The 20835-nt window shown below is 40.7% G+C and overlaps 1 protein-coding gene across 6 annotated transcripts in view; it reads left to right on the top strand.

Moving 5' to 3' along the window:
• PHACTR1 (phosphatase and actin regulator 1) overlaps positions 1-20835 on the top strand; it is a 298201-nt gene that overhangs the window by 231965 nt on the left and 45401 nt on the right. For 5 of the 6 annotated variants that reach the window (XM_058802634.1, XM_058802626.1, XM_058802642.1 and 2 more), the window contains 3 exons: positions 10771-11101; positions 18527-18735; positions 20355-20511. In XM_058802634.1, coding sequence (XP_058658617.1) covers positions 10771-11101; positions 18527-18735; positions 20355-20511 — 697 coding nt within the window. Of the gene's footprint in view, positions 1-446; positions 654-10770; positions 11102-18526; positions 18736-20354; positions 20512-20835 lie in introns of all 6 variants that reach the window. The other variant, XM_058802660.1, reaches the window with a different exon arrangement.

The raw sequence follows: 20835 nt of genomic DNA, 5'->3' as shown, positions 1-20835 counted from the left end.
TCATCCGTGATCTTGCACAGCTATGCAGCCTTTTCAAAACAGAGTAGGCCCCGTGAGGTGCTTTTTACATTTAACAGGGTAAGTTTACAGACCACCTGCTAACATATCTGGTCCTAGGCAAGCTGTGGTGACAGACCATCAGAGATGTGACATTATAAAACCTGATTTGTGTTCCTGATGTGGAAGTACTACCCAGCCTGGATGGGAGCTGGCTTCTCTCAGAAGTAATGGGAAATTTGGCTGTTGTGTAGATGTGTGTTACTCTTTCTCTTTTATTTTCTTTCTTTCCTTCTTTCCTCCTTTCTACGTTATACGATGTTTGAGTGAAATCTATGAGTCATTGCTAATCTGCATTGCTGTGCTGCTTTTCTTGTCTGACTTCGGCTGTATCTGCTGCTGCTTTGCTCATAACGTTGTTGCGTCTATGATGTGGTTGTGTCCTCCAGTGTCTGAAGAGAGCCCCACATCCAATGAATCCGGCGTCCTCCTGTCCCAAGATCCTACAGCTAAACCAGTCCTGCTACTTCCCCCCAAAAAATCTGCCGCTTTCCCTGGAGACCATGAGGACACCCCAGTGAAACAGTTGTCCCTCCTCAAACAGCCCCCTGCCCTGCCTCCTAAACCTATTGCCAGGATTGCCAGCCACTTAACTGGTAAGTAGGTATTCCTGGACCCTCAGCCCCACCGTTTCCCTTATAGGAAAAGCTGCCTTTGTAGCAAGGTTCTCAATGTTCTTCCTCTTTCTGTAACTCTGTTTGCACTTGTGTGTGTGCTGGTGATGTACGTGCTGTACCTAGGGCAGGGATCGTGAAATCTTCAGACTGCACCTTCATCAAGGTTGCTCCAGGGGCACTTCCTCTCTCAGCTCTAATTGCTTAAGACCACTGTGGCATTTCCTAACCCTCCTCACCCTTATTCATCAAGAGCTACCATCACCACTGAAATTGCAGGATGTGCTTTGATGGGAAAGGAAGTATCAGAAAAATACTAGGATATCTTTAAATGCCCTTAATGAGGAAAGGCGTGAGAGTTGAGGGGAAAGGGAGAGTTTTGATTTCTCCTTTTGCAATTTGTTGCTTGTCCCCTCGACCGCCATATGGGCAGGTCTCCCTCCACACATCCTGTATCTTTCCATATGTTTGTCTTTGACTTGCCCCTGATCCTTATACAGGTAATTCTGTCCCGTGACTTCTTGCCATTTTGCCTCAGTATTTACATTATCTTCCAAACTGCTCCCCCTTTCCACCCCTGCTCTGACTAGTCCCCTCCAATTAGTGAGTCCAGCTCCAATTCCCAATCACCAGCATTTTGATGTCCTGTGCTTTATGCTGCCATTTAGCTCTCACTGCATGGAAGGTAGCAACAGTAAACAACACAGGCTCTGTTTTGTGTTCCACATGTTTTCACAAGTGTCCAGGCTCTTTGGGATTCAAAGTTCTAGGTGAATGTGGAAGGAGGGTGGGTGTGTCTCCTCCTCCCAGTCTCTCATTTCAACTGCTGATGAAAATAGCTTCCCTAAATGCTTGCCTGCACCTTTTGAACAGTGTGCTCATAATTGCAGCTGCTGCACAGCAGGCAGCATCTCAAAATCCTGAGTTGAATATGAGGTGTGGTTCATCTTTGTAGTGGGGCAGCTACCAGTCTTCCCCTGGGTTGATCTTGTCTTAATCCTGCCCTGATATTTTCAGAACTGATGTGAGAAATGCTCTGCCCACATTTATGTATTGTAGATTTTCTTTTCAGACAGTTAACACCCATTTTATTCAGGTTTAATATCTATATCAGGAAAGTGCTCATTAGGAAAGAACATGTTCTGGTTTTCTCTCATCTCTACGTAGTCTCTTCATGTTTCTGTTTGGATGACCACACTTTTTTGTCCTGTATAGTTCTGTACATTTTATGTGAAACCTCTTTACTTTCTTACCTGCCAAAATCTGCACATAATAGTTAGTATCTTGCCCTTTGCTACAAACTGAATGGGTGGTCCTGCAGCCTGCAAGGCCAGGTAGCAGTATTCATGGCTTCACCTAAGGACAAAACCAGCTTCCTGTGATCTCCCCTAAAACTCTGTCCCAATTACAAGAAGTTGTTCAGAAATGAGGCCAACATGTAAGAAATAAAAATATAGGAATAACATAGGAAAAAACTCAGGTCCTTGGTTCATAAGCCATTCTTTTGTAACAGATACCAGAAGAATCAAAGGATGAGGGCTTCTGGAGTAGTTTTGTTTTTCCACAGTTGGAAATTTTGTGTGAAGTAGAATCAGGCTCAAGTTATCAGCATAAGTGCGTTGCTTGATGGTGATGACTTTCCAATGGAAGTGAAACAGAACTGTGACTCCTCTGGTGTGGCCTCTTGTGGTGGCCTTCACTGATGTCTCATCCAGTCCTATATAAAGTCTTGTAAGTGAGTATAGGTAGACTCTTGTACATGCGTGTACAAAACCTTCAGGGTAAAGGAAAGGAGACTCAAATTTAGTTGTAGAGCCATAATTTAATTGACAGTATTCCTGCTGGTACTGCAACCCTCACTTATACATTCCTTATAAATAAAAGTATTCAGCTTGTTCTAAAGGGTCCATTTACTTTGGTGGTCCAAAGGATATAAGTGTTGCTCAGTGCCTTGTGTTCTCCAGTGGTAATTATATTAGCCATGTACAATCTTTGGAAATGAGCAATCAATCCTAATGAAGCATCCTCCTCAGTGAGAAGCAGAATTAATGCTATTCTTTTTCTAATCACTCCAGAGACTTCCTTTGCTTGGGAGTGAGAAAACAAGCAAAATCTGAACTCTGGCATTCAAAATGAAAACTTTTCATTTCTTGCTGAATACACAGTTTTCTACTGAAGAATTTTTGAGAAGGTTGAAGGACAAATTAAAACATATCAGGCATGGCTAGTGGAGAGTGACAGAGGTTTAATGGTCTGGTAGTTCTTTTCAAGACTATGAGAGGAAATGTGATCCTGTGAAGGGTTCAGGTACACATGTGAAAAGGGAGAAGCAACTCAACTTCTATCTACATACATATATATATATGCATGTATACGTGTACATAAGTGTATCTATTTAATAGAAAGATGTTTTGTACAAACATATATTAAAAAATCACTACAGATGTGGTCAGAGAAAAAAAAAAGGAAAAATATTTTAAAAACAAACCTTGAGGGAAAAAAGTCAGACCACCTCTTGCTGTGAAAAGATTCCAAAGTTCTTAAAAAAGTTATGCAGACTGACTTGCAGGGCTTGACAAAGAATTTATGACAGGTTTTAGAAATGGAAAAGAAACATTCCTTTCCTCTGAAAGCATTTTGAGCCATCTCAAATATCTATCTGCCTGTGCCAAGACAAAGATTGGCCTTTCAACTGATAAGAAATGCACATAAAAGAGCAGACCTAAATAAACACGTAAGAGCACATTTAATTTTGTGGTGAATGGAAATAAAAAAAAATCCATTTAAAGGTGGAAGGAAGAGAGAATTGCCTCTAGCAAATATAAATCACACAGCCTTGGCATGCTTCTTCTCAAGGCTGAGGCTCTGTAGGGATGGGACACTATAGAAACAGTGCCAGAGCCAAGAGCAGACTGCAGGGCAGCCACTGGGAGTGGTACCAACACTGCTGCAGAAGATGCTCCATGCTTTTCCTCACGCCATGTCCTGTGGTTTTGATGGTGCTGCCTCCATCAAGGGAACATCCCTGTCACAGCACTGGGTGTGGAAGTGCTCACATAAGCCCTAGAAGACAGGCAATTCCAGGAGAAAAACATGAGCTTTAACTGTTTTGTTACCACTGTGTTCACTGCTCTGCATGTCCTGTTGGCCAGTCACCTCCTGGTGAGCCTTGTCCTGGTTTTCAAACATGATTAGCATTAGACTGATTAGTATGAGACACTGTTCACAAGATAGAACTTCTTTTGTTGTTTTATTTCTCTGATATTCACGTGCAGAACCCAGGCATTTAGGACACTTCGAGCTTCCTTCACTGAAAATTTAGGAAGAGTTGAAATAATTACCTGGGACCAAATTTAATTGGGGTTCTGGTGTTCAAGTCCCCAGTTAATAAAAAAATCTTTAATGGTCAAGTGAGAGGACTGCTAGGCATGTCTGATTTGATAGACCCCAGTGTTGTAAAGTTCTCTTTGATCTTGATTCATTAAGCTGTTAATTTTCACCAGAGCAGATAATGCTTTCTGAAATTAATTAGATATTTTTCAACTGAATCACCAATAACCCATAAAGCTCCTAAAACACCAGAGAACAAAATATGTGCCATTAAGATGGGATCTCAGGAGCACTTGAGTCTGTTTGAGCCAAAATTCAGCCTAATATTAGAATAGGATGTAGCTTTGGTTATATCTGGCCAATATCTATTCCATTTAAGCTTTTTGCATTCTTTTGCTTTTTTTTCATTCAATATTTTGAAGAGACACATAGCACGTTTTTAGTTCTGATACTGGGCTTTCTAGTTATGTCTGTGTAGACTCAGAACTAATTTATAATTAGAGGGACACATTTAATAGGGTACAAAATATTGAAAATCCTCGAAATTTGCTTCTTACAATGCAGACAAGACAAGAATGAGGTTTGAGAGCACGAATGCCTGGGGTCCTGGTGCCTTGCCAACACACAGCTGGTTATAAGTGACAACTTTGTAAAAGTTTTTACAACTACAATTTGTCCAGTAAATACTCTGGAATATTTTATAATGCAGTGGTCACATATGTATCAGAAGACTCCCTGTAGATGAGCCCAAGGCATAATCCAGAAGCTTCCTCCACAGTGATGTTACCTCCAGCTGCCTGCTCTGGCCGGCTACATTCATGAAGGGAGGTTACATTCGCATGAAGACAATGGACAGTTCTCTCACTGCGTGTCAAGGGAGAAGCAGCAGAGCAAAAGCAGTTCTCCTTCACCAGGTTCTCATGGAAACTGGACCCTGGTGCAGTTTCTCTCTTTATAATTCCTCTCTGTGATTCTTCCTGGAGAGGAGTACATATCACATACAGGCATCAGGAAATCTTCTCGTCTTTGAAACCCTTTCCAAGGCCCTGCACAGGAATTCATGCAGAGCTATACTTTTCAGCCTTTAGGGATAATCATGCCTTGCTTTTGTTCTCCATATTCAACCTGAATCTTGAATGCGTATGTGGTACAGAAGAACAGCAAAGAATTCCGTCTCAAATCTTCCCCAAAAGACATGACTGCAGATCTTGCTATAGTCAGGAGGAGATGCATGGCAAACCTTTGAGAACAGTTTTTGACTTCTCAAAAAGTCATTGAAACAAGAAAAGGGACTCTCGCCATTTAGGCACAAGTGATTACAGGAAAGAAGACCTGAAAAAGCAAAAGTTACTTGTCCAAATGGGGACAGTAAATATCAGGCACATCACCCCATGGAGCTCCCTCAATAAGCCACACTGTTTTTTGCACTGTTTGTTGGTTTGAGGGAGTTTTTTGCACATTATTTTACATAATTAATTACTTAGGAGGAAGAGTGTCTCATTAACTTTATGACAAGCTGTATTACTTGTATTACTTACTAGCTGTATACAGTACAGCAAAGGTCACAGTGTAAGGTCATTCAGGTGAGGAAAAAGACCTCAGCAGATCTTAAATCCAGCCTCCTGCTCAAAGCAGAGCCAGGTATGGGATCAGACCAAATTGCTTGGGCTTTTGACCAGCTGGGTGTTGAAAACGTCAGAGGATGCCAGCTGTACAACCTGTCTGGATAAACCTGTTCCACTAACTGCCTCTTCTCATGGCAGGGAAGACACTTTCCTTATAATCCAGTCTTGAACCTCTTTCTTTTCACTTTTGTCCACTGTCTTTCCTTCTCCCACCACACACCACTGAAGAGTATCACCTTATTGATAACTTGTAGGTACTGGGAGGCAGCTCTTAAGTGTTCCCCTCACAAGCTGTCTTTGCTCCAAGCTGAACATAACTCAGTACCTCTGGTGCTCTAGCCCTCAGCCACTGCAGTGACCCTGTTCTCAACTCATTCTGTTCTTTTGATATCTCTCCTGGTGGACACTAAGCTTGCACGGTAGTCTAGACACAGTCTAAGGACCAGTGAATAGAAGGGAATCCTTCTATCACTAGCAGAATCTCCTGGCTGTGTTTCTTCTTGTACCACCCAGGAACAAGGTCTGTTGTCCTTCCTTGCTGTCAGGGTACAGCACTGCCTTACATTTGGCAAGGAGTCCACAAAGAGCAACACAGCCAGCTCTGCCACAAGCCCAGGATCCCCAGGCATGTCCTCCTTCTCCATGCAGTAGTTCAGCTGGGGCAGAATTTGAAGATTTTGATGAGCCTTTCTACAATCCCTGCTGCAGCAACCTTTGCTGCCATGCATCCAGAAGTTCCTTGCACCCCATCTGCAGCAGTTGTGTCTTCAATGTGTGCTGAGTAATTCTACAGCCATGTTCAGTGACTAAGCATCAGACTTGGTGTATATGGTTCACAGCTCCAGTGTACCACTAACACTTCAGAAGAACCATATAGTAGCAAATCTGTGCAACAAATAAACCTATATTTATCTCATGAACACCCCAAAAGAAATATAGTAACTACAGATGTTAGCAAAATGATATGGAAAGAGTAAGGGATGGCCTGCTTGTCAAAATTCTGATGTGTAGCAAATATTGTGGCATCCACAACTGTCTTTTAAGTAATTGTTTATCATCAAGAGTGGAGAGGTTGATGTCTTTTTTATCAACTCTAGCATACAAGTTATTACACAGTGCTGAGTGGTCACATCCCCACTGGGAACCAACATCTTGCAAAATTGCTCATTATTCTTTTGAGCATGAAAAACCTCAGCCAGAAGAGATTAATCAGCCTTGCACACCTGGCTTCACACAGTTTGCTTCTTTTCAGTTATGAGTGCTTTGTGCAATGATTTAATACTCTGGTAATGTTTCACTGAGAAGACACTTACCATAGATTCCTTGTTCTTATTTCCCCTGTCCAGCTTCTTACTCATCTACTGATGCCTATGTCTGATGTATATTCCATGGGGGAGACAGTAATTGTTACTATCTCTGGTTCATAAATCATGTACATTGTGACATTAAAGCAAACAGAGGAAAGAATTGTAAAACTCAGTCATCTCACATGCAGGGAGAAATTGTTCTGTCCCTTAGTGTAGATGATGGTAGCACAGTTCCCAACAGCATTCCCAGAGCCCATGGATTTGGGCAAGGCTACTTGTTCAGCATAGTCACTGATCAGACCACACATTAAAACTTGCAATACCAAGGTCTCCATTACTGGTGTCAATGAAGATACACAGTTACATTTCCCAGCAAATTGTACTAATTCTCCTTTTAACCATTTTATTTAAACAAAGCAGAATTCTCCTGCAGGTGGAGGACAGACAAGCAGATTTAATGCCTCTGGTCATTTCTAAGTCTGTTTTGGTATTAAGACCATATTCAGACAAGCTCAAGAACCTGGCTGTAACACAGTCAGCCTGAATGAGGACATTAAAAATAATGGGCACAATTTTTGGCAGGTGTCCAGTGGAGTCACTCAGCACTGGTACCATTGAAAACATGTTAATGTGAAGCATTTGTTTAAATTTAAGTGGAAGCTGAAGGTCCAAACCTTTGTTGTGCGGAGTCAAACCAAAGTGTGTGCATCTGATTCATGCTGGAATGAATATGTGGCTGCTCAGGATAATTAAGCTAGACTTGTGCTCCTGTACAATTCCAGAGCTGCAGTGCCTGTGCCACAACTCTACTGCATGAATACTTGCATGAGAAAAGAAATTTTCACTGTATTTAGAAGAAGGAAGGAAGGAAGGATTCCTGTTTGCTTTATACCTGAACTGCTCTGATCTTCAGGATCCCAAAAAGCAGAAAACACAAATGATCCTTCCAGTTATTCTTTTGTCAAAAGACAGAGATGCCTGCAGTTGGGATCTTTTTGAATTCACCATTAAGGAGGGCTGCCACAGAGTGATGGGGCATCCAGGCACAAGCACTGTCAAATGAAGACTTTAATTGACATGCTGCAGAAAAGGATCTTAAACCAACCTGTATTTGTCAAAATGGAAGTGCAGATCTTAGTGTAGTCTTTGTAATTCAGGACAAGCTCTAGAAGTAAAATTGCCTGAAGGATAAATGTGTGAAAAAACCCACTTTTTTTACTACAAATCCCATAGGAGCTTTATTCTCAGGGCTCTATACAATTTACTCCTTACTCTTTCTGTTATTTACCTTTAATTGAAGAGTGTGTTCTTTTATGCAGGATACACAAAGGAAATGTATTTTCTTACAAATAACATATTTGTAAGAAAAACAAGGTGACTTGAAGACCTTTGTGTGATTGAATAGAAAATCCTGAATGTGGTTTGGTTTTTTTTTCTTTTACTGCTTTGGCAAACCCATGAGTTAAATTTCAGCCTTCGTAGAGCCATCAGAAGAGACAACATGTTAAGTGGATTTAATATTACATTGAAAGGCAGAAGACTTGGATTCTACTCTCTATAGCCCTTCCACTCTGCAATGTGGGAAGGCCACTTTTTCTCCATACCCCTATGTCATGGTGTAACCCCAGCCAGCAGCCAAGCCCCACTTAGCCCCTCACTCACTCCCCCACCAGTGGGGTCAGGGAGAGAATCAGAAGGGTAAAAGTATTAGGACCATATTCAGTCAGGCTGAGAAAATGAATGAGTTGAGATAAAGACAGTTCAATAGGGAAAGCAAAAGCCATGCACACAAGCAAAGTGAAACAAAGAATGTGTTCACTGCTTCCCATGGGCAGGCAGGTGTTCAGCCATCTCCAGGAGGGCAGGGCCCCATCACATGTAATGGCTCCTTGGGAAGACAAACACCCCCCCTCCAAACATCCCCCCCTTCCTCCTTCTTACCTTCACTATACATGCTGAGCGTGATATCATATGGTCTGGAATATTCCTTTGTTCACTTAGGATCACCTGTCCTGGCTTCCCATGCATCCCAGGTTTCCCTCCACTGTGTTGCAGTTCAAAAGGCAGAAAAGGCCTTGGCTCTGTGCAAGCCCTGCTCAGCAATAACAAAAACATCTCTATATTATCAACTCAAACTTTGTTCAGCACAAATACAAAACAGCCCCATACCAGACACTGTGAAGAAAATTAACTCTATCCCCTCCAAAACCAGCATGCAGCATTTCATCTTTGCACTCCCTTGAACCCCTCTGTGTAGTAGCCTATAAACACTCTGGAGAGGGGGAAGGCTTACACTGTCAATGTGTTGTTCCTAGCATAGCAAAACCACTAATATCAAGTGGATGCTGTGGAAGATGTGACTAGCACTAAAATAACTCAAGAGACATATCTGAACTTAGCTCATGGTCTTTTTTCACCTTACAATCCGTAATCATTTTCAAGAAGTGTTACTGCTTGCTAGTCCTAATATCAAACTTGTGTACCCTGGCTATTAGATATGGATAGAAGTCCAGGCAATACCCAGAGCAAGCCAGGAAGAAGGAAAGAATGAAGGGAATCGGGGGGGAGGATAATTTAAACCAAAAAGAACCAGTTTGTATAGTCTGGAAAAAGACTATGGAAATCTGGTAGCATTCAGAATAGTGATGAACTTTGGAGAGCAGCATCTAACTCCCAAGCTTCTTCAGGTCAAAAGAAGATTCTGGCCCTGCAATTCCCTTACCATGTTGTAGCAGAGGAGTGGACAGAAGCAGCAAGAGAACAAAGGTCATACAAGCCTCACAGAGCTACAGTGCGGAGACAAATGTGTTCAGTATTTCAGGCTGGAAAGGGCCTGGCCTTCCTCCTAGAGACAAACTTAGAGTTGTTGCTCACAGTGTATATATTTTCTGTCTCTTTCACTCTTAACATGGTTTGTGACCATTTCCCCCATTCATCTTGGCAACTACTAGCCCTCATGTTACTTCTTTTCCCTTCTGAAAATATTTCACAATGCAACTCCAAAAATCTCCAACTCAGTTGAGTTCTGGAAGAGAGGTTTGCTTGTGGACCTCTCACTGATTTCTCATTGAAGTCAGTGAAGTCTTTTCCTGTCTGATGAACTATGGGCTTCAGTGAATGTTTTAAATAGAGTTAAAAAGGTAAAATTCAGTACTTTAGTCCAGAGAAAAATGCCTGCCACTTCTGCAAAAGAATGCATTAGTCCTAACAACCTAGTGCCCTTTAACTTTTCTCCTCATGTACCCTCCATTTTTCCAAACCTGTCCTGTTTAGTATTCAAACCTTATTTCTTTTCTCTTTGGCCCTGTAATGTAATTTTTTACACCAGATGTTTTGCACATGTCAAAGCTGTAAGAAGTGTGACTTGTAGTAATTGTACTGCAGTGGCTGAGATAGATCAGAAATCCCTGAGCTTTTGCTCTGGCAGTGATGGTGGTGAGTCATCCTGTAACTTCAGACACTGAATTGCTCTCATCCTAATTGCTCTCCCCCTATTTGTGTGCCTGTTGAGTGGAAGAAGTTGCATCTACCTCACAGGGCTATTTTGGAGGATTAGGGCTTTAAAGTATGCCACAAGCCTTGTTAAGTATTGCTTAATGTGTTTATTAGGGGCATGCACAGCCCTGGGATGTTTTTTTGTGAGACTCAGGAGTGCTGCAAAACAACAGTGTTTTTCTGGAGACCATGCTGAGCATACAATAGGAGTTGTCTGTCACAAGAAGTGTGCACTCTCCTATGTTGAGTAGCAACCTCTGTACCTGCTCACCCAGGCAGATACTCTCATCTCCTTCTTACTGACATGAAAATTAACACCTGCGCTCTCTTTCTTTCTTTTAGATCCTGGCGCTCCTGTGAAACTGCCTTGTATGCCAGTTAAACTGTCACCTCCACTACCTCCAAAGAAAGTCATGATTTGCATGCCTTTAGGGGGGCCAGACCTCTCTCTCTCATCCTATTCCACGCAGAAGAGCTCCCAGCAGCCTTTGACCCAGCAGCATCACACTGTCCTGCCATCCCAGTTAGCAGCTCACCAGCACCAGCTCCAGTACGGCAGCCACAGCCAGCACCTTCCTTCTGGGTCCAGCACGTTGCCCATTCACCCTTCAGGGTGCCGCATGATCGAGGAACTGAACAAAACGCTAGCCATGACCATGCACAGGCTAGAAAGGTAATGGACCAACATTTTTAGCATTCCATACTGGTGTGCACTGATTCCTGCTAACTCAGCATTGAAGGCATCACTTGAGTTATGTTCCTAGGACTTGAATGAGGTGTCTCCTCTGGGGTCTAACAGCTTCAGGGCAGAGTCATTTCTGCAGAAACAGAGGCAGAGGAAGAGCCTTTCCAGACTTGTTTGACAAGTTTGTGGCTGAAAGGAAATAAAGACCAAATTTCCTGAACACCATTGTCCCATTCAAGGAAGTAGTTAATACAGCCAATGGAGATTTTAATAGGACATGCCTGGCTTGCAGTAGGTACTGCTGAGGCATAACTGCAGAGCTCCAGTTGTGTGGAGGATTGCTAAATGCAAGGAGAGCAGGATTCATAAAAGAGCAATTAGAATCTAGTGTGCCACTCCAGCAGGGCGTCTGATTAGTATTACCAATTAGCTCAAAACAATCTATGTGGACTTCCTACAAGTCACTTAGAAGGGTTTTAATACAGTATTTAGATTACTTAAATTAATTTAAATTAAATTATGTGTTTGATCTTAAAGTAAGTATTTAACTCATTCCACAGCAGTTACCTTCTTAGCCATTTGCATCTGGCAAGAGGTAGAACATTTGATCAGAAATGCCTTACCCACCTTGGCGCTGTTTTTTGTTATTGTCACTTATGAGTATCTCTGAATGTTTCTCCAAGTAGTCTGAGTAAGTGAAGCATGTTGTATAAATGCAAGCTGCCCTCATAGACTGCAACATCAGCAAGCTTTGGAAAATTTATTTCACCTTGCAGAGCAAAACTGAAAAAGTCCCAGAACAGGGAAGATGGATGAAAAATTACATGTTTTATTTAGTACCAAGGACAGATTTGTAGCCACCTTGTTCTAGGAGCATCAGATCATCCTTTTATACAGGAAGGCAAAATATTTGGTCTAAGAGAAAAAATGCTTAATGATTTACCCCAGTATTTCTGTCTGATAACTGATAACTACCTTCATTATATTCCATAGTTGGAAACAACTGGATTATTGATGGCAGTTTCTCCATACTGCCTGAAAAAGAGTCTGGAGACCAGAGGCTGTCTCACACTGCCAGCTTATTTTAGTACCAGAATACTGACACATCTGTGATTACATCATGGGGCTAATATTTCTACAGTATGGGGGAGTTCTCAGCTGGAGAAAAACTACTAGGGCTATGAAGGAGATTCTTATTCCTGTCTGTGAAAGAGCTGTAGAGGTAGGATAGAAAGAGTATCCCCTACTGCCATACCCAGTGATTACCCGTTTACCTCTCACATTGCCAGCATGGCTGGTCTGTGCCTTTACACCATTCCAAAATTCAATGCACCAGGCACAGAGCATTGCTGTTGTCTCCCCAAGGCTCCTTTGGGGCTGCATTGCCCATGCTGTCCCCAGCTTAGGTTGGACGTCTTAATGTCTGGCTCACACGGTGTGCAGAAGGCCCTTTGTCATCCTGAGCCCAGTGACATCTCTCAGAGCATGACTTCACTGCGGCATCTGTTGCCCCACAGCAATGAATGCTCCAGTTTCTAGTCATCCATCATGTTTATGTCTACAAATACGTTTAACTGATTTAAAGAAGGTGATGCTGTTTGGATTAAACTATTAATTTGAAGCTGAAGCTCTGCTGCTTGTTAAAAACTGAATAAGCAAGCAATCATGTACCAGTGTGAAGCAATTGTTTCCTTTTGCAGTTAATAAGAAGAAAACAAGAAAAGGTTGGGTACTGATATTTCACATTTAAAAATAATATAAATCGTAGTTCAGGATATTGCAGGCAGATTTTTCATAGCCTTTTTTTATGCTGATTAACTGTTAGTTAAATCACAGATTAATGTATTGAGTACTTTGTTCATGATCCTTGTCAAAGCAAATCAATAACTTCTGCATTCACAAGGGAGAAAATAGGTCATGATCAGCAATTGTTATTTTTATAGTATATAGAGGTAAAAATATTTCAAACCATTTACAGTTCTGTGGAGCTGATCTTGCTCTTAAATTCTTCATTTGCTTTTTCCAAGCCAAACTGTGATCTAGATAAATTTGCCGAGTTTGCTTGAAGATTTGTGCAGATTTTTTAAATATATTTATTTAACTTGGGAGACAATTACTTGCACTGAATGCCCCTGTTTTCTACTATTTTGACACTACTTACTTTCCCTTATTGTAAAAATCTGCATTAAACTCTAGAGAAATAATACTGCAGTGTTTGTCATTGCACACTTCAGCCCAAAATTCTTGAGGGCCTGTTAAAACTGCAAAGATCCTAGATCTCCTTCCTCTGTTTGGAGCTTGGTAGTGTGCTCACATCTATAGCCTGCAAAGGATATGGAGTGACATCCTGCACTTTGCTGTTCCTTGCAAGTTAGCAAAGTACTGGGCCACTACTGTTGGCTCAACAAACCTGAGGAGATGAGAGAGCCTGCTAAGTCTCTGAGGCAGCTTCTGGTGAATACTAAGGGGTTTTTCCTTCTGATCTCAGACATTATCTCAAAAGTATCCTACAACTTTACAGAAGAATTGCCATGGTGCTGCAGTAATAATGCTGCCAAGTCTGGTAATTTGGGGGATTTTTTAGAATAGTGTTTTGATTTTAATAAGAGATGATCACATAGACAAGCACAGATCAGCTTTCAGCTCTAATTTTTTTCTTTTCCTTCCGGAATTTTTCCTTTTCTTCCTTGTACCTAGTTTCTTTGGTCCTGGTGCAGTGGAAGCTCCTCAAGGTCATTTAAGCTCTAATGATATTTGATGAATCAGTTTCTATGAAATTGTCATTCTGTCCAGTAAATTTGTCTTATACCTTACAACTCTCCTGTTCACCAGGTGTCTGAGTGTGGACATGAACAAAAAATGAAAAGCTAAAACCTTCCCTTCCTCTAGCAATCTGGACTCTTTGCTTACACAGATAAGATCTCTGGAATTCAGGTAGTCTAACAACATCTGAAGAATGATAGTTGAAATCGGTGCTTTGCCAATGAGCCACAGGCTTGCCAGAGAAAAATGAGCTTTCCCTCTGTACAGACCTGGAAGCCAGATTTTTCTGTCTTTGACCTTGAGAAAGTTACTGAGTCTCTCTATCTCTATTTTCCCCTCTGCAGGAGTGATTGCATGTAACTACCTCACCTAGATCTAGTGCATATTAATAAGTTAATGTCTTAAGGTACATTAAAAGGCATGCAATATCTATTCAAGTCCCAGTTGTTCTTAGGACTTAAAATGGGAGCTAATTCCTGGATTTTTTTTATTAAATTTTATTACAGACATTATAGAACATTAAGTTCATTTGTGCACTTAACAGTTTTGATTGCAAACATTTTCTGGTACTCATAATGTCTATTCATAACCTATTCTCAGAAGGGCAATCTGCCCCTTGTCATAGTATGACTATTATGACATGTCATTTGTGCTGCCAGTTTGCCTCTATTTTCCCTGATAAATTACCAGTTTTATGGTAGATAAAGTTGAAACAGAGATATGTGTAATTTCCATGTAACCTTTTTTCTGCAACCTCTGTTGCTAATTTGTGTCTTACTGCAAATTACTTTCCCCTTCAGTCCAAAGGGTGTTTGTCAAGCATAAGTAAAACTCTAGATTTGGACATCATTTTTTACCATTGCATTTTAGGAGTTGATGAAAATCTGGTAAGCCCTGCCACCAAAATACGCAGATTTCATCCTCCTAACCAAAATGAATTTGAGAAGAAAGATCATGCCTCAAAGCTGTGCATCACAAACAGTGGCTAAGGAAGCCTTAGAGACTCTCTTGTGACACCGAAATGTGTCTTTAATTTTGACTTAGTGAGGCAGTTTCTTCATCTGAAACAGCCTGATTTTCTGCCTTGCCTGTATAATTCTCAGCCTGTCTGGAAAGGTGACAATTAATTTCATTTACTCTGTGGGCTCGTGTACAGGAGCAGGCACAGATGAATCCAGGGCTCAGTTTGTTCAATGTACGTACTAAAGAGCTGTTAGGTGGCAATATCTCACTCCAGGCTAGAATTGCCTCTGTGGCAGAGCAGTGAAAAATCACTGTGCCCAAAAAGACTGTGTGTGAGACCAGTTCCTCTGGGACACCCAGCTCAGCCTCAGACTGTAGATTTATGAAATGAAATGCATTAGACATTACCACCAGTGTCTTGTAAATCTTACGAAACATATTTGAGTCAGAAAACATTTATCTTCCATAAAACTTGTCAAGAGAATTGCATCTTGTCTAAACTTTAGCATTGCCTAAGGATAGAAATACTTAATATTTATAGCTCTGCCTTCTCTCTGACACACATTCCTGTAATAGAAACGTATATACAGTGGTTTGAAGTTCTTTCAGACCTTTTGTTTTAACTGCTAAGTACATAAAAGTACTGTGGATCTGAAAACATTCTGATAAAAATGTAATCTTCTATTCCAAAATCAAAGGGCCTGGCATGATAGACAAGAAGTGTGCAGGTTTTTCCCACTAGATTTTACAGGAAGTATTTCACTTTTTTCTTTTTTTAAATTTTTTTGTACCATGAGTCACTCATATGCTTAAAAGGTGATTTTTCATTGAAGTATTTTCTCACTAAAACCATTGTAATCTATAGTGGTGTCACTTTTTTTTCTGTTTTGATTATGTACAGATGATCCAGCAGTTATTGCAAGTTGTTGTACTAGGGAGCTATGAATTGTTCACATCCATGTGTTAAGATCTTCTTAAAACAAGTACTTGCTTAACTGTAGCTTTTTTCCCTGGTTTTGCTGCAAAACAAAAAACTGGTTTAAAATGGGCTTTTTGAAACAATAGTGTGCTTTTTGGTGAATAATGCTAAAAAACCTTGTCGTGTAGTCACCTGACCATGTGGGAGTTTTGCTACTGACCCAGAGTCATTTATACACAATGGACATATCCTATGACCTTGATTTGTCTTTTTTAAGTATACTGCAGTACTGCATGTATTTCATAAGCACTTTGCTTAAACAGCTGACTTAGGCAAATTGCTGTGGAAAGGGCTGATTTTAATCAAGAACAACACAAAACACTAGGAAAAATGAGGGGCTTAAAATAGAAAGTAGTATTATCAAGAAAGTGGATGATTCAGAAAGCTTACAATGAGATGAGAAGCTGCCTATTTCTAGATCACTAGTTCAAATAAAAATCCTCTGTGGTAACTTGTGAATCTTGTTGCCATCCTATATCTGCTCAATAACCTGAATTGATGGATCACTTTGATATCTGCTACCCATAAGGGGACACACCCATAAGGATGCATCTGTGAGCTACATCCATCCTTCACAGAACAGGGAAGCACCAAAGAGTCCTGGATGCTGAATTGCTTCTTGCTCCTTTCATTTGTACTTACTCTCTGTGCATGTATTGCTTTAAAATTAAATTAATGATCCAGTGGTTGCATGGTGCAATTGGAAGGTTTTGGGTGTTTTTTTTAGCAGTGTTAACAGAATTTCACAATATTATGGTTTTTCTCAGAAATTTGATTCCAGGCTTTTGAATTTCCTTCCTTTCCTCTTTAAAAGACTTACTCAACAATTAGCTTACAGAGAAAACAGATTTAATGAAGTTCATAATATAAAACTTCTGAAAGCATTTCAGTAAATTAAAAGTTAGTTCAAACTTTTTTAAGATTGTAGTGTGTTGATTTGTCAGTATGAGAATTCAGTTGATGGATTCTAAAACTGCATTTGGGATAAAGGGGTTTTTTGTGTCAAAATCATTGAAGTCAAATACAAAAATTTGCAAGCCAGTTCTTCATTAATCTCTCTTACTTTGTGATACAAAACATGGGCTATCACTAAGAAAATTGAGTTTCTCTCTTCAAGGAATCTAGTAAAGCTCTGTATCTCATTATTGGTTAGTCTGCAATAATACATGTTGGAATTTTTAAAATTATTTCTTTGAAGCTGAAGATTATGATAACAGCTTGTTGGTATGGTTTGTTCACAGGATCTGAAGCCTTTTCTTCTCTTTAATCCCTAAGCATATTTAGAGTAGCATTATAACCCTAGAACTACATTTTTAAAAGTCTCTCTGGAATGTTATCTGGAAGCCATTTAAGAGTCCATTCTAACTTTCAGGTTAGAAGAAAGCAAAATGTTTCAAGTTGAAGATAGTAGATTCAGCAGATTTCTGTAGAAAATCATTTAAAGAGAAGAATACATTTTATTCAAGATTCAGAACACCTGTGGTATTCAGGCTAAAATATTCAAGGGAATTGATGGCACTCAATACTTGTCAGATCCAAGTTGGTGTGCCTCAAGGTCAACTTGGCCAGAACATCTGCTTTCACACCTGTGTTCTTCTGAAAAGTAAAATGGGAGTTTGACATAGAGAGGGTGTCCCACAGGCAAATGTTGCCCATTTTTCATAGAGCTGTTGCATCTGCCAGGACTTCAGAGAGAGGGCAGTTTCTGCTGTCTCACAATCCTGAGCTGCCACCATTTTTGCCTGCCCATCTTTCATTCTGATTTCATACTGGAAAAGCAGCATGAGCTATTTCAATAAAAACTAGTTGGGTTTTCCAACTTCTGTTCCTGACTTTTCTTTTCACTTTTTCTTTGACTTTGATCTTCACCTCTTCATGTTCCTGTTTCCCTACTTGATGTTATTTGGTAAAGGGCTGTGAATTCAACACATAAACAGGGCTAGATAGTAGTAGTCCTCACCACAGGTCTTCATCTCATAAGATACTGAAAATAATCAATCACTCCTGTGACAAAAGAAATATGATGTTAGTGCCAATTCTGATTGATCTTCAACACCTGGCTGGATAAAAAGCTGAGGCATGAAAAGGGATATCATCATGTCCACCTCCCAGTATATAACTGTGCCATTAGCAAACAAACCCCCCAGGTTTTAGCTTCTTCCCTGGTTATTCTCACCTGCTCCCAAAGTCTCTTTTCTCCAAGCCCAGTTTCACAGGCTCGCTCCCTTGCACACCAGAGTTGTGCATTTGCCATCCCCTCAAGTCACGCATCATTAGTGCAAGCCCCTACAGTCCACCCTTCCTTCCTCCCACTCTTACTCCACCTGCTCCACTCAGGTGAGACATTTTCTCCTTGCTGCCTGCACACCAGCGAAAAGGTCACACAGACACCAGGCTGAAGGTGTGCTTACCACTGAGTAGCTGGTCCCTGAGAATTTGTCAGAGATCTTTAGTGCTTCATCCTGGCTGACAGGATTTCTGCTTATTTAATGTCCTAACTCTCCCTTTTAAGTGTCGTACCCTAAATCTAATAAGTACTCAGTTTAAACCCCTTAGATGTCTTGCTGGTCTTGAAAATCTTTCTGTTCTCATTTCTTCTCAAAAAGGGATGAAAGACCACTACTTTCCTGTATACAGTGAGAGAAGCAACTCTGCCCTTCATTGAGCTGTTTCCTTCAGTTTATTTATTTTCTTTTCTTTCCCAACAGCTCTGGTTTACACACAAGTGACAGTGTTACAAAAGCAGGACCTTCAGGCCTTCCAGACATGAGACAAGTGCCAACTGTTGTGATCGAATGCGATGACAATAAAGAAAATGTGCCTCATGAAACTGACTATGAAGATTCTTCCTGCCTTTATCCAAGACAGGAAGAGGAAGAAGAGGAAGATGAAGAGGAGGATAACTCATTATTTACAAGTAAGACTCATTCAATTTTTCCTTTCTCACTTATTTAATTTGTACCCTGAGCTCACAATACACAGAGGAAACACAAGGCCTGTGTATTTTCTTTCTTGGGTGTGGCTTTTTCATCCCTCACGGCTTGACTATATGGAGATGCTAATCCAAAATAACAAGCAGTATGAATTTATAGTGATTTCACTAATATTCATGAATCCTTGTCTCGGTAGTGCTCAGACTAAACTCAAATGACAAGTTTGGGCTTATATTGGTTCAGTTACAAATTGGCTTTTGGATTCACTTTCCCAAATGCCCTTTGTGAAGAGAAGCCCTGCTTTTGGCTTAAGTCAAGATCATCTCAATAGTTTCTTCAGGAGGATGAAATGAGTGCCACACATAGAGAATCAGAGCTTTTATATACAGTCAATAGTAAATAATTTTGGAATCATATATGTGCGCATGCTTTGAAAGGGGTCACAATCAGAGGATTGGGCTCAGATAAGAAGAGGTTAATTGATAACCATATGTCCTGGTTTAGGGCAGTTTTGGGAGAAAAACCTCTAAAGGGGCTTCCTCTAGAAAAACAAATTCAAGTGGCCCCTCCCCAACAAACTGTGCGCCTCTCCTCTCCCCCCTTTGCTCTCAGAACAAGTCTTAAAGGTGCAAAACTTATCATGCAGCTAAACAGAACAGATGACTGGGGATACAAGCATCATATAGCCAACCCAGGACACCATATCACAATTACGGAGTGGGAAAGGACCTTGTGGCCTTCCTGACCTCTGTAAGAAAACTCAATTCCTGCCTCGGTGTGGCATCTGAAGTTCCAGGCCCTTGCCTTTCTTTTCTTATGAAAACTGGAAGCAGTACAGTCAAACAACATCCCTTTTAAAACACATAGAAATAAGATTCTAAAACAGGCATATTTCATCTCCTCATCACCCCACCTTACCCTGTAGGTGAAATTAAGCAGTGTTTGCTCTTATACTAAAAATAGAACAGAACTGCACTATATCACACTCTCCTGACAAACTCTCATGTGTTTGTGTCTCTCTGTGTCTGTCTTCCTTGCTCAAACTGCTTTGAACACCAGCCTAAGAAAGCAAATTTGAGCTATAAAAGACCATTGGTTTTTAGTGTCTTTGCCACGGCCCTGGAAGCAGTTAGTTCATGTGCATAGAGATTTGTGCCGCTTCTGATTCCTTCTAATGCTGGCTTGCATGTCTTGATATTACATTGCAAGACACATTCAGATACTCCTTTCTTTTGACATGCTATAGCTCTGCTGCCTGCCCATATTCTGAGGTTGAATTTTTCATTCCATTATGTGGAAATACTGTGCTAGAGAAAGCTACAGATGTTACTACCAATTCTGAAACAAGCCCTTCTTCTCCATTCCCCTCTATGGAGCAATATATTAATTTATATTTCCTCTATACCTACCAATTTCAGCTTTTCCTTATTAAGATAGGAATTGAGGTTAATTGAGCACATGAAGTTAATGACACCCCTTTTCCCATCGTCCAACCAGTGTAAAGGAGCCTCATATCCTCCCTTGGCTAGTCCTTCTTTGCCAGGTGCATGCTGTAATGAAATGATGACACCTCTTTTGGCAGAACCTCTCCTCTCTCCCACAGGCCCCCTGGCAAGGAAACTCTGTAGGAAGGACTCTTTAGCAATCAAACTAAGCAACAGGCCTTCCAAGCGAGAGCTAGAGGAAAAGAACATCCTCCCCATGCAGACTGATGAAGAGAGGCTTGAACTTAGGCAGCAGATTGGGACAAAGCTGACAAGGTAAGAGACAAACATTTTTTTAACTCTTGCTCTTGGAAATATATGGTGGCATGTAGTTTTTTCCTTAGTCTTTAAACATTTGAGATCTGTTTGGTTACAATGTTCAAGAAGAAAAGCCATGGAGAGAAAAGATATGGTTCTCTATGTTATTTCTGGTCCAATAAAGCTTCCCATATAACTCCCCATTTCATTTTCCTGGTATATGCTATGGGAACTTTGGTTAAGTATCAGCATGAGCTACATGAATTTGGTTCTTGTTGGCACATCACTGGAAAATATTCAGCTTTGGTAACATTTCAGACTGTAGCTGTAAGTGCCTTTTTA

The sequence above is a fragment of the Ammospiza caudacuta genome, chromosome 1, assembly GCF_027887145.1.
Source record: "Ammospiza caudacuta isolate bAmmCau1 chromosome 1, bAmmCau1.pri, whole genome shotgun sequence".
NCBI classification, from domain to species: domain Eukaryota; kingdom Metazoa; phylum Chordata; class Aves; order Passeriformes; family Passerellidae; genus Ammospiza; species Ammospiza caudacuta.
The sequence above is the reverse complement of the archived record's forward strand: the minus strand, read 5'-3'. Positions and strand labels throughout refer to the sequence as shown.